We start from the raw sequence: 14000 nt of genomic DNA, 5'->3' as shown, positions 1-14000 counted from the left end.
GAAACTGAATTTTTGAAGCTAACTTAAGTGTAAAGGAGCACTCTAACTACACTAGATATCCCTTTCCTCACACTAAAAATAGCTAAATGACACTTTTAAAGTAAAATTAACAGAACGGCTTCCATTCTCTTCCATGTCCAGTATAACAATGCTAGGAATATGGCGGGGGCGATCTTATATACTGGGGGGCGTATTCACTAATGATTGGTCTAGAGACCCCCTAGTCACTCCAATCACATTCCTAGCATTCTCCTGCCCCCTCAATTGGATTTTGCTAATGGTTCTGGTCCAATCACGGCTTTTAAAGCCCATTTCCTGAAGCATTGCATTTTGGGCGGTTCTGGTTGCCGAATTCCGAACTTTTTGGGCAAAAAGTTCTAAATTCGGCCGAACCTCGAACACCCAATGTTCGGGTCGAACCAATGGTGGACCCGAACCGTTCGATCATCCCTACTGGTCACCACTACAACTATACACTTCTCTCCTGACCAACAATGCGCCTACATACTTCTCCACTGACCAACACTGCATCCACACACTTTTCTACTGGTCACCACTGCACCTACACACTTCTTCACTCACCAACACTTCAACCACACAATTCTCCACTGGTCACCACTACATCCACACACTTCTGCACTGACCAACACTGCAACCACACACTTCTCTACTGGTCACCACTACATCCACACACTTCTGCACTGACCAACACTGCAACCACACACTTCTCTACTGGTCACCACTGCACCTACACACTTCTCCACTCACAAACACTTCAACCACACACTTCTCCACTGGTCACCACTGCACCTACACCAGTGGCGGCCCGTGCATAGCGGGCGCCAGGGCGCCGCCCCCCTACCCCTAAAAAAAAAGAAAAAAAAAAAATGACAGCGAACAAATAAAGTTTAAAAAAACGGACTGGATCGAGGAGGGAAGAACCCGCCGCCGCCAGGTAAGTGCATTAAATTGAAGGGAGCACGCACGCTGCACTCTGCATTGATTGGGGGACAATGCTGTGGGCACTCTGCATTTATTGGGGTACATTGCTGTGGCATTCTGCATTTATTGGGGTACAATGCTGTGGGCACTCTGCATTTATTGGGTGACAATGCTGTGGGCACTCTGCATTTATTGGGGGACAATGCTGTGGGCACTCTGCATTTATTGGGGTACAATGCTGTGGGCACTCTGCATTTATTGGGGTACAATGCTGTGGGCGCTCTGCAATCATTGGGGTACAATGCTGTGGCACTCTGCATTTATTGGGGTACAATGCTGTGGCGCTCTGCAATCATTGGGGTACAATGCTGTGGCACTCTGCAATCATTGGGGTACAATTCTGTGGCACTCTGCATTCATTGGGGTACAATTCTGTGGCGCTCTGCATTTATTGGGGTACAATGCTGAGGCGCTCTGTATTTATTGGGGTACAATGCTGTGGCGCTCTGCATTTATTGGGGTACAATGCTGTGGGCACTCTGCATTTATTGGGGTACAATGCTGTGGGCACTCTGCAATCATTGGGGTACAATGCTGTGACACTCTGCAATCATTGGGGTACAATGCTGTGGCACTCTGCAATCATTGGGGTACAATTCTGTGGCACTCTGCAATCATTGGGGTACAATGCTGTGGCACTCTGCAATCATTGGGGTACAATTCTGTGGCACTCTGCAATCATTGGGGTACAATGCTGTGGCACTCTGCAATCATTGGGGTACAATGCTTTGGCACTCTGCAATCATTGGGGTACAATTCTGTGGCACTCTGCAATCATTGGGGTACAATGCTGTGGCACTCTGCAATCATTGGGGGACAATGCTGTGGGCACTCTGCAATCATTGGGGACAATGCTGTGGCGCTCTGCAGTGATTGGGGACAATGCTGTGGCGCTCTGAATTGAAAGGGGCATGCACGCTGAACTCTGCATTGTGGGGGCACAGCACAGTGTTTATTGCATTGAAGGGGGCACAGCACAGTGTTCATTGCATTGAAGGGGGCACAGCACAGTGTTCATTGCATTGAAGGGGGCACAGCTTCAAAGTCACGCAATTTTTTTACTGCGTTTTTTGGCGCGAAGCAATACCTATTACATTTTTCTTTTTGCGCCCCCCCAAAAATTTTGAGCACCAGCCACCACTGACCTACACACTTTTCCACTTATCAACATTGCACCCACACACTTCTCCACTGGTCACAACTACAACCATACACTTCTCTCCTGACCAACACTGCACCACACACTTCTCCACTGAACAACACTGCACCCACACACTTTTCTTCCTGATCACAATTGCACCCACACATCTCTCCAGTGGCCACTGCTGCACTCACACTCTTCTTATTTTGATAAACACTGCACTCACACCCTTCTTCACTGACCGCTACTGTACACACACAATTCTCTAGTGACCACCACTTCCCCCCTAAATATATATTCAATTTGTTAATAAAAAAAGGGGGGGGGGCACCCACGCGCTATCAAGCTTTAAGTGAACAAATAGTGACAACAATGAATTACTGCATGCACCAAAATGACAAATCCCTATGTCTAATAAATCAGTAATGTAAAAAAGGAGGTGCTGCACTATTCTGCAATAATAGACAAATATGTAAAAAAATAAATCTATCAAAGTGACAAACTGCTGTGTCATCCAATAAATAAATATAAATGACAAGGTGAAAAATCTTCCAGTGATGAATAAATGGTGAATATTATTATGACAGTGATAAAAACAATTGTGTTATTTAAATCAAGGAGGTAAACAGGTAAATAAAATAAATATTACACAATAAAATAGGCAAATAATATCTCAAAACCTTGACTGTGCAGAATGTGAAAATAATGAATAATGTGTGATATAGGACAAACGCAATGTGACCAGGGGTCACTGTAGCGGCTGGTGGACGCCGGTATCCTCTCTAATCCTGGCGTGTATGGATAGTCCTAAGGAGGTGGCTCACAGGGGGGTGAACAGGAGAGAAGGAGGCTCCAATGGTATAGTATTTAAACCATTTATTAGAAACAAAAATAGAACACTTACATTTAAAATTCCAGTGATCAGTGTACAGTATGTGAAGGCTGACTTGTCCTCCGGCAACACTTCCGGTTCAGTCAGCTGCCCAGCACGTGTCGTCACCGTCACGTGACTTCATGTCATTTATATTTATTTATTGGATGAAACAGCACTTTGTCACTTTGATAGATTTATTTTTTACATATTTGCCTATCATTGCAGCATAGTGCAGCACCTCCTTCTTTGCATTGTATTCAAATTGTGCTGTGCGAATGACGTGTTATTTTAAGGGGGAGGAGAGAGGCTTATTCACACAAGTTTTTATAAGTGGTTTACACTTGGAGGGATTTTTGTAAAGTGTAGCAGACGCATTTATTTTTTTTTGTTAACCACTGCACCCTTACTCTTCTTTACTGACCATCACTGCACCCAAACACTTTTTCACTGACCATCCCTGCACCCACACACTTTCCACTGACCATCACTGCACCCACAGACGTCTCTACTACCCACACTCTTCTACACTGATCAAAATTGCACATACACTTCACTAACCTTCACTGCACCCAAACACATCTATGTTGACTGCCACTGCACCTAAACATTCCTCCAATGCCCAAAATTGTACCCACACACTTCTCCACTAAATACTATCGTATGCACACACTTCTCCACTAACAACCACTGCACCCACACACTTTTCTCCCTGATCACAGTTGCTCTCACACTTCTCTCCAGTGCCCCCCCCCCCCCAATCATACTCTTCTTAAACTAATCAACACTGCACCCACACGCTTCTTCAGCCACTGCACCCACACAATTTGCCAGTGACCAACACTGCACCCACACACTTCCCCACTAACCACCACTGCACCCAAACACTTCTCTAATGACCAACACTGCACTCACACATGTCTCCACTGTAACAGAGTAAGTTGGCAAACTCAGGTGTCTTAGCCCAAAGACTATTTCCAAAATACTCAATGAAAGTCCCAGGAAAGTCCAGTAGGCAATGTGGCAGAGTCCATTCACTTGAGAAGCTAATCCTAAAGCTTTAGCAAGCTCTGTATGCAAACAAGGAAGCAAAATAGAGAAGGAAGCACCTCTAAATGTAGCATGGACTATAATTTATTAAAAGAAATGCCATAGGACCATTCACAAATTAAAATCGGTGTAAAACCTCATCAGCAGTTGGCACTTTTCTCCCTATCACAGCTGCACCCACACTTCTTCACTGACGAAAGCTGTACCCGTGCACATCAACCAATGCTACTATAGCCAGTTCACCACTTTATGTTGTATGACAAACCATTGTTGCACTGCGCTACACATTATATTCCTGAGACAGGTAAACTCTGTACATTGCAGTATACATTTTATTCACTGGGATTTTTTTTTTTTTTGGAATTTCATTCAATTTAAAACTCATTCAATGAGCAGGCATTCTTTTGTAAGCACAAATAAACAAAAGTATACTTGGGGAAAATAGGAAAGCATTTTCCAAAGTGCACATCAAAACATATCTGGAATCAATAACGGTCATGACAACAAACCCCTTAGGACTTCAGGGATAATGCCAACTAGAAAGGAAAGTCTTAAGGAATTAATAAATGACCTACCTCTTCTTCACAAAGGCCCATTCTGCAGATCTTGCCAATAATTGCTCCTGCTGTAATAATTCCGGTTTCCATAATCTCTGGGTTTGGCACTTTTGCTCTAAGCTTTTCCTGTAAATTAAAGTCGGTTCTCAATTTTAGAGTGTACTTACACTACAGAATATATTCTGATGTTTTTTTTTTTTTGTATACAGTATAAAGGCAATCAAAAAGCTGTTATATTGTATGTTACAGTGTGTTATCCATAGGTAGTTGTAATTAAAATAAATATAATGCTACATGCTACAACATTTCTCCCACCTGTCTGAACATTCCTGACCTTTATTAAAGCTAAACTACAGAAAAATATAAAATAAACACAATATCAACGCAGTTATGTATATTAATTTAAAACCATAAAATGTATTTTAAATGTGTCTGGTGTAAATACCTGAATATTGTATATTTCTCCTGTAATCTCCAAAACCGGGAGTGTGAGGGTCAGCAGTAAAAGTGGGAGGGCAGCATTAAAAGCCAATCAGGTTTTTCTGTAGTTCAGTTGTCTGGCAGGGAACATACTGCCAGTAGAAGAGATCAAAGTGAGCATAGGGATGGTTTCTTCATTCTTTTTTTTTTTTTTCAAAAAATCTTCATTATACTTACTCAATCAGCAGGCTGAGGGTGTGGTAGACTAACCTATGCTGCCACAACAGTTACATCCAGCTCCTGCGTGTGCTTTCTGGCAGGGGTGTGTGGCTAAACAGGATTAGCAATCCTTCTGCATGTAAAACAGTGCACACATATAGTATGTATGTCAGCTGCATATCCAGCTTTTTGCACAAACTCTACTTTATATTAATTTTAATTTAGGCTGGGTTTACCACAAATGTTTTTCTCTGAGTCTTTCGAGAGATGCAGCTTGATGATAATTAAGTAACTTAGGGTTATACTGCCACTTACAGAAGAAATGAACACTAGGCACATAGAAACTGAAGACTTCCCCTTTAAAACACTCCCACTTCACACCTAATCAGTTGTAGCAAACAGTCCAAAGAGAGAATGATAGCAAATGAGGGGAGGGAGCTGTGTCCCTCAAGGGATGCCAAAAAAAAGGATATTATGGTGAGTACAAAAATCCTATTTTCCCTATCATCCACGGGGGGGACACAGCTTCACGATATACAGTATAAACAACCTAGGGGCATCCAAAAACAGTCTAAACTGAGGGGCAGACATGCAAAAACATACACAGGTGAACCAACTCAACAAGAGCAAAAACAGAACAAAAGGCAACCAAGGTCATTAAATAACCCCTTGCATAACCTTTTAGCCAAAACTGGTATTTGCAGAGGCAAATGCATCAATCTTGTTAAACTTAGAGAACTTATGTAAAGACGACTAGGTTATAGCCTTACAGATTTGAAACATATAGGCCTGATGATGAAAAGTCTAAGAGGTACTTGCTTCCCTGCTGGAGTCGGCTTTAATGGGAAAAGGAAGCAATTTATCTCGTAATTTTTAGTATTGCACGATAACAAGTCTATTCTATCTACAGCCAGCAGTGGATCTGGAAGCTAGAGAACCTCTTCTAGGACCTTCTGGAAGGACAAAAAGACAATCAGTTTGACTAAAAGAAGCAGTTTCAGAAAGGTAAACCCTGATAGCCCCCAACATATCCCAGCAATTGAGAGAAATCTCCTTGGGGCGAGCTGATGCCAGACATAGGGAGGCAACATAATATTTTCATGAGGTGAAAAGCAATAACCCCTTTGAGTAAAAAGAAGATTCTTGGTCTCAAAACAACCATGTCTTTGTGTAACATCAAATGGGGCCTCCTAAAGGACAATGATGATAACCAAGAAACCATTCTGACCAAAGTGATGGCCACAAGAAATATTAACTCATGGGATAACAATCCCAAATATATTTCCCAACTAGATTCAAAAGAAGGCATTGATACGACTAAAAATACTAGATTTAAATCCCACACTTCAATCAGAAGGAGCAGCATTTGAAACCCCTTTTATAAAAGTACCAGTCAACGAATAATTAGCAAGAGGGCATTGAAAAAGAAGGAACAGTGCAGACTCCTGACATTTGACGGTGCTAAAAGCCAACTGTTGTTATACCCCAAATGGAGGAGGAAAAAACTCAGCCCACTAAGAAAGCACATGAATAAACCCCAAGTCACCTTCACTAGTGAAAATAAACCTTCCAGGTTTGATGGGAAATCTTGCTGGAAGAAGACAAGCCTATAACAAGGTCAGAATTACAGAATCCACAATATCTGTATATCCCAGAACCTTGTTTTAACAGGCAGGTAGTCAAAGCCACCGAAAAGCAGGAGGGAAAATTGGTCCATGGGATAACAGACCTGACTGTTTGGGTAGAAGCAATGGAGCGTCAGCTAACAGATGATGTCCTGGATTCTAAGATTTCTAGTCCAGTATTTTGCATATGCCAGCTGGGCACAATGCTAGTGGTCCCATACTGTATATGTGCAAGTAGTCCCTACTGCATAAATACCGGCCGGACACCAAGCTAGCAGCTCTAATATTGTGCACAGGGGACATTCCGGAGGGGGAAAAAAGGCATCAAAATGTAAGGATTGGGGGCACAAAAAAAATTTACACTATCTTGGTGGAGCTTAATGTAAAGAGCAGTTCTACATCAGGGTGTATTACGAGCTGAACTTTGGCAAACCATCACTGATTTATTACTGCTTGGAGTACTTGTTTAAAAGTTCAATACCATCAATCCCTGCACTCGCAAGCAGCTTTGCAGGGAAGATGGATGTCAGGACTGAAGCTGCTAAACCTGAATCAGCAGTTCCATCATTATCTTCTGTTGCTTGAGGTATCTTTATAACACAAAAAGTAAAACATATTACTGCTCAGGTGATGATAACCTAAGTGAAATAAAACTGCTTCACAACAGAATCAATTGTGCAAAAACAGACAGGATAAAAATTGTAGTGCTAAATAAATTAAGTTCAAAGTAAACTATTAAAAAATAATCCATATAGTGAATGAACACTAAAGTGCATAGTGACAGATGAAAAGAAAGCCCATTGAAGTAATATCCAAAGAAATTTGATTGTTTCGATGAAAATCCACCTGGTGCACCTCAACCGTGATAATAAACAGGATGTGAGCTTACCAGATCTCTTGACTCCACAATACTGTATAGGAGTCTAGACAAGCGTTTAAATAATGATCCAGTACTCAAGGCTAGGGTTGAGCGAACACCTAGATGTCCGTGTTCGACGGGTTCGGCCGAACTTTAAAAAAAAGTCCGGGTCCGTGTCCCGGACTTTTACCGAACTTTTCCCGGACACCGAACCCCATTGAAGTCAATGGGGACCCGAACTTTAAGGCACTAAAATGGCTCTAAAACACCAAAGGAAAGGGCTAGAGTGCTGCAAATGGCAGCAAAACGTAATTAAGAGCATGGCAAGTGCTCTGCAAACAAATGTGGATAGGGAAATAACTTAAAACAACAAAAAAAAAACAGAAAAATAAAACAATGTTCTTCTTCATCTCTGAAGGACGAGGCCCATATGGAGTAGGAGGGAGGTTGAGGTGGTGGTGGATGTGGCGGTGACATAGGCGTGCGCACAGGGTGTGCTGGGTGTGCCTGGGCACACCCTAATCACCTAGGGCACATAGCATTGCCAGTGAGGAGATGGGAAAGATCTCCCTGGGACCTGCTCTGCTCTATTTCTCCTTGCCTACAGGTACATGGCCCCGATACATTACTCTCCCTGCTGGCAAACACATGCATGTGTATTTCAACTTTGGGGTGCACACCTTAATGCAATAGGCTGCGCACACCTATGGGCGGTGTAGGTGGAAGCGGCGGTGGAGGAGGACCAGGGCCGGATTAACAGCATCATGGGCTTGGTGCTGAGGATTTTGAAGGGCCTTAAGGGCCGTGCCTTGCCATGCACCCAGAGGAGGAAGGGTGCAGCCATGCATGCCTAATTCAACATGGGATGCTGTCTCTGAAGCCCATAAACACATCCATGCATCGCCAACTGTCCCTCCTTGTCTGGCCTTCACGCTGTGTGGGGAGGTTCTGAGGGTGCTGCCTGGGGAAGCGAGCATAGAAGCCAGACTTCTGTGTTTACAAGTGACAGAAGAGCGGTAACAGTGAATATGGCCAACCCGGGGCCTATATAAAAGGTAGGGGCCTGGAGCTGCAGCTCCAATAGCCCCTACATTAATCTGGCCCTGAGGAGGAGGACGAGGTAGCCAACACTGCTTCTTTTCAAAAATTTTAAATGAGGGTACACCCCAAAAGAGTGAGAAAGAGCAAAAATGGAACAATGGGTGGGTAAGGTCGGTATCCATTGCTATTCTGCATAAGGTACGGAAAAGTCCCGTGGGATCCATGCCTGGTTCATTTTAATGAACGTGAGCTTGTCCACATTGTCTCTGGACAGGCGGCTGCGCTTGTCTGTTATAACGCCCCCAGCCGTGCTAAATACCCGTTCAGATAATACACTGGCTGCAGGGCACGCCAGCACCTCCAAGGCGTAAAGGGCAAGCTCAGGCCATGTGCCCAATTTGGAGACCCAGAAGTTGAAGGGGGCAGACCCGTCATTCACTACATGTAGGCGTGTGCACACATACTGCTCCACCATGTTGGTAAAATGCTGCCTCCTGCTAAGACGTTCCATCTGAGCTGCTGGTGCTGCTGTTTGTTGTGGCGTGCTGACAAAGCTTTTCCACATTTCGGCCATGCTAACCCTGCCTTCTGAGGTGCTGGCGGTGCCCTGGTTGCGTTGGCGACCTCCTCCTCCTCCTCCTCTGCCTTGTGCTTCCACTGTGGCCCCGCTGTCAGATGGGAATGCCAGCAGCATGGCGTCTACCAGCGTGCGCTTGTACTCGCGCATCTTGCGATCGCGCTCCAGTGAGTGAATTAAGGACGGTACGTTGTCCTTGTAACGGGGATCCAGCAGCGTGGCCACCCAGTAATCAGCACAAGTTAGAATGTGGGCAACTCGGCGGTCGTTGTGGAGACACTGCAGCATGTAATCGCTCATGTGTGCCAGGCTGCCCAGAGGCGACGAAAGGCTGTCCTCTGTGGGAGGTGTATCGTCCGTGTCCTCTGTATCCCCCGAGCCACGCACCAGTGATGGCCATGAGCTGGCCTGGGTGCCACCCTGCTGTGAACATGGTTCCATCTCCTCCTCCAGCTCCTCCTCCTCCTCATCCTCCTCATCCTCCAGAACTGTGCCCCTGCTGGACAATTGCGTCCCTGGCGTTTGCGTGTGCAGGAACCCACCCTCGGAGCCCCTTGCGAATGACTGCCCTGAAAGCCTTGGAAATGTTACCTCTTCATCCTCCTCCTCCTCCTCATCCTGTGCCACATCCTCTTCCATCATCGCCCGAATTGTTTTTTCAAGGAGGCATAGAAGTGGGATAGTTAAGCTGAGAACGGCGTCATTGCCACTGGCCATGTTGGTGGAGTACTCAAAACAGCGCAACAAGGCACACAGGTCTCGCATGGAGGCCCAGTTATTGGTGGTGAAGTGGTGCTGTTCCGCAGAGCGACTCACGCGTGCGTGCTGCAGCTGAAACTCCACTATGGCCTGCTGCTGCTCGCACAGTCTTTCCAGCATGTGCAAGGTGGAGTTCCACCTTGTGGGCACGTCACATATGAGGCGGTGAGCGGGAAGGCCGAAGTTACGCTGCAGCGCTGCCAGGCGAGCAGCAGCAGGGTGAGAACGCCGAAAGTGCGCACAAACGGCCCGCACTTTCTGCAGCAGCTCTGACATATCGGGGTAGTTTTTAAGGAACCTCTGCACCACCAAATTCAGCACATGCGCCAGGCAAGGGATGTGCGTCAAACCGGCTAGGCCCAGAGCTGCTATGAGATTTCGCCCGTTATCACACACCACCAGGCCGGGCTTGAGGCTCGCTGGCAGCAACCACTCATTTGTCTGCTGTTCCATGCTCCTCCACAACTCCTGCGCGGTGTGTGGTTTGTCCCCCAAACAGGCAAGTTGTAAAACTGCCTGCTGTCGTTTACCCCTGGCCGTGCTGAAGTTGGTGGTGAAGGTGTTACGCTGTCCGGATGAGGAGGCGGTAGAGGATGAGGAAGCGGAGTAGGAGGAGTTACGAACAGGAGGCAAACTGAAGCGCCCTGCAATCCTCGGTGGTGGAAGGACATGCGCCAAATTGCTATCCGCCTCAGGCCCATCCGCCACTGCATTTACCCAGTGTGCCGTTAGGGAGATATAACGCCCCTGACCGTGCTTACTGGTCCACGTATCCGTAGTTAGGTGGACCTTGGCACAGATGGCGTTGCGCAGTGCACACCTGATATTTTCCCCCACTTGGTTGTGCAGGGAAGGGATGGCTTGCCTGGAAAAGTAGTGGCGGCTGGGCACGACGTACTGTGGGACAGCCACCGACATAAGGTTTTTAAAACTGTGCGTCTCCACCAGACGGAATGACAGCATTTCAAAGGCCAATAATTTTGAAATGCTGGCATTCAGGGCCAGGGATCGCGGGTGGGTAGGGGGGTACTTCCTCTTCCTCTCAAGTGTTTGGGAGATGGAAAGCTGAACGCTTCCACGGGACATTGTGGAGATGGTTGTTGGTGACCCAGGTGGTGGTGTTGCTGACAGATCGTCTGTTTGCGGGGTGGCAGGTGCCGGTATCACTACAGATGTGGCTGGAGCGGCCGAGACTGCAGCAGAAGAGGAAGCAGGATGAGCCAGAGACGTTTCTTGGTTTTGAAGGTGTGTACTCCACTGCAGCTCGTGCTTTGCACTTAGATGCCTGATCATGCAGGTTGTGCTCAGGTTGAGAAGGTTCATGCCTCGCTTCAAGCTCTGATTGCACAGGGTGCAAACCACTCGTGTCCTGTCATCAGCACATTTTCTAAAGAACTTCCACGCTAGAGAACTCCTTTGAGCTGACTTTGGTGCGCTCGTTCCCTTGCTGCGTTGGGCAGTAGCGGGCGTAGTGTCTAGGGCACGGCCGCTCCGCTTCTGCACCCTGCTCCCTCTTCTGCTGTGCTGGTGGCTCTGTGCGACCACCGCCTCTTCCTCCAAACTACTCAGGTCACCTGCATGACGTTCATTCCATGTGGGGTCGAGGACCTCATCGTCCTCCACATCATCTTCCACCCAGTCTTCACCCCTGCCCTCCTTGTCGGTCTCCACAATGCTGAACGCCGCAGCAGTTGGCACCTGCGTTTCGTCATCATCGGAGACGTGCTGCGATGATCCTTGCATGTACTCATCTTGAGAAATAAGTGGTTGGGCATCGCTGCACTCAATCTCTTCCACTTCTGGGGCAGGGCTAGGTGGATGGCCCTGGGAAACCCTGCTGACAGAGTCCTCAAAAAGAATAAGAGACTGCTGTATGGCTTGGGGCTCAGACTGCTGGCCTGATTTGCAAGGGGGTGAGGTGAAAGACGGTTGGACATTGGCTGCAGGTGCCAACTCTGACCTTTCTGCAGTAGACTGGGTGGGAGACAATGTGAAGGAACTGGAGGCACTGTCAGCAGCAAACCAATCTACTATCGCCTCAACTTGTTCTGGCCTCATCACTTCTAGGGGCGTTTGATGCCCTACCAAATACTGATGCAGGTTCTGTCGCCTACTCACACTTGAGGAAGGTGTTTCACTTGTGCGTGTAGCTGGCACAGATCGACCATGTCCTCTCCTTGCAACAGGAGCTCTACCAGCAGCACCACGACCCAGGCCACGGCCCTTATTTGACGGTCTCCTCATATTTCTGTAATTTAAGATCTTGCCCTAGAAAGGTTTTTATTGAATAGCGGAATAGAAAATATGATCCAAAAAAAGTGTATGTATATCACACGTACACAACCACACTAGGCCCCAATTACTATTGTTTGTACCCCTAAAAGGCTAGATGAGGAGTAGGGGGAGTATGGAACAGGCAGCACCCTCAAACCTTCAGAAGTATGAGATGAACCCCAACAACTTGGAAAGGTGGATCTCTCTCACACGTACCGACACAGACTATCCCGCAATTCAATTGATCCTCAAAGGTTTTTATTGAATAGCGGAATAGGAAATATGATCAAAAAAAGTGTATGTATCTCGCACGTACACAACCACACTAGGCCCCAATTACTATTGTTTGTACCCCTAAAAGGCTAGATGAGGAGTAGGGGGGGTATGGAACAGGCAGCACCCTCAAACCTTCAGAAGTATGAGATGAACCCCAACAACTTGGAAAGGTGGATCTCTCTCACACGTACCGACACAGACTATCCCGCAATTCAATTGATCCTCAAAGGTTTTTATTGAATAGCGGAATAGGAAATATGATCAAAAAAAGTGTATGTATCTCGCACGTACACAACCACACTAGGCCCCAATTACTATTGTTTGTACCCCTAAAAGGCTAGATGAGGAGTAGGGGGAGTATGGAACAGGCAGCACCCTCAAACCTTCAGAAGTATGAGATGAACCCCAACAACTTGGAAAGGTGGATCTCTCTCACACGTACCAACACAGACTATCCCCCAATTTAACTGATCCCCAAAGGTTTTTGATTAAATAGCGGAATAGAAAATATGATCCAAAAAAAGTGTATGTATATCACACGTACACAACCACACTAGGCCCCAATTACTATTGTTTGTACCCCTAAAAGGCTAGATGAGGAGTAGGGGGAGTATGGAACAGGCAGCACCCTCAAACCTTCAGAAGTATGAGATGAACCCCAACAACTTGGAAAGGTGGATCTCTCTCACACGTACCGACACAGACTATCCCGCAATTCAATTGATCCTCAAAGGTTTTTATTGAATAGCGGAATAGGAAATATGATCAAAAAAAGTGTATGTATCTCGCACGTACACAACCACACTAGGCCCCAATTACTATTGTTTGTACCCCTAAAAGGCTAGATGAGGAGTAGGGGGAGTATGGAACAGGCAGCACCCTCAAACCTTCAGAAGTATGAGATGAACCCCAACAACTTGGAAAGGTGGATCTCTCTCACACGTACCAACACAGACTATCCCCCAATTTAACTGATCCCCAAAGGTTTTTGATTAAATAGCGGAATAGAAAATATGATCCCAAAAAAGTGTATGTATATCACACGTACACAACCACACTAGGCCCCAATTACTATTGTTTGTACCCCTAAAAGGCTAGGAGTAGGGGGAGTATGGAACAGGCAGCACCCTCAAACCTTCAGAAGTATGAGATGAACCCCAACAACTTGGAAAGGTGGATCTCTCTCACACGTACCAACACAGACTATCCCCCAATTTAACTGATCCCCAGAGGTTTTTGATTAAATAGCGGAATAGAAAATATGATCCCAAAAAAGTGTATGTATATCACACGTACACAACCACACTAGGCCCCAATTACTATTGTTTG

General features: G+C 46.1%; 1 protein-coding gene across 1 annotated transcript in view; it reads right to left on the bottom strand.

Moving 5' to 3' along the window:
- The window catches only part of LOC309564285 (microsomal triglyceride transfer protein-like), a 227562-nt gene that overhangs the window by 90325 nt on the left and 123237 nt on the right, over positions 1 to 14000 (bottom strand). Inside the window, exon 10 of the mRNA XM_082268911.1 lies at positions 4640 to 4747. Within this exon, the coding sequence (XP_082125037.1) occupies positions 4640 to 4747 (108 nt within the window). The remainder of the gene's footprint in view (positions 1 to 4639; positions 4748 to 14000) is intronic.

The sequence above is a fragment of the Pelophylax lessonae genome, assembly GCF_965119305.1.
Source record: "Pelophylax lessonae genome assembly, chromosome: 9".
Taxonomy (NCBI): domain Eukaryota; kingdom Metazoa; phylum Chordata; class Amphibia; order Anura; family Ranidae; genus Pelophylax; species Pelophylax lessonae.
The sequence above is the reverse complement of the archived record's forward strand: the minus strand, read 5'-3'. Positions and strand labels throughout refer to the sequence as shown.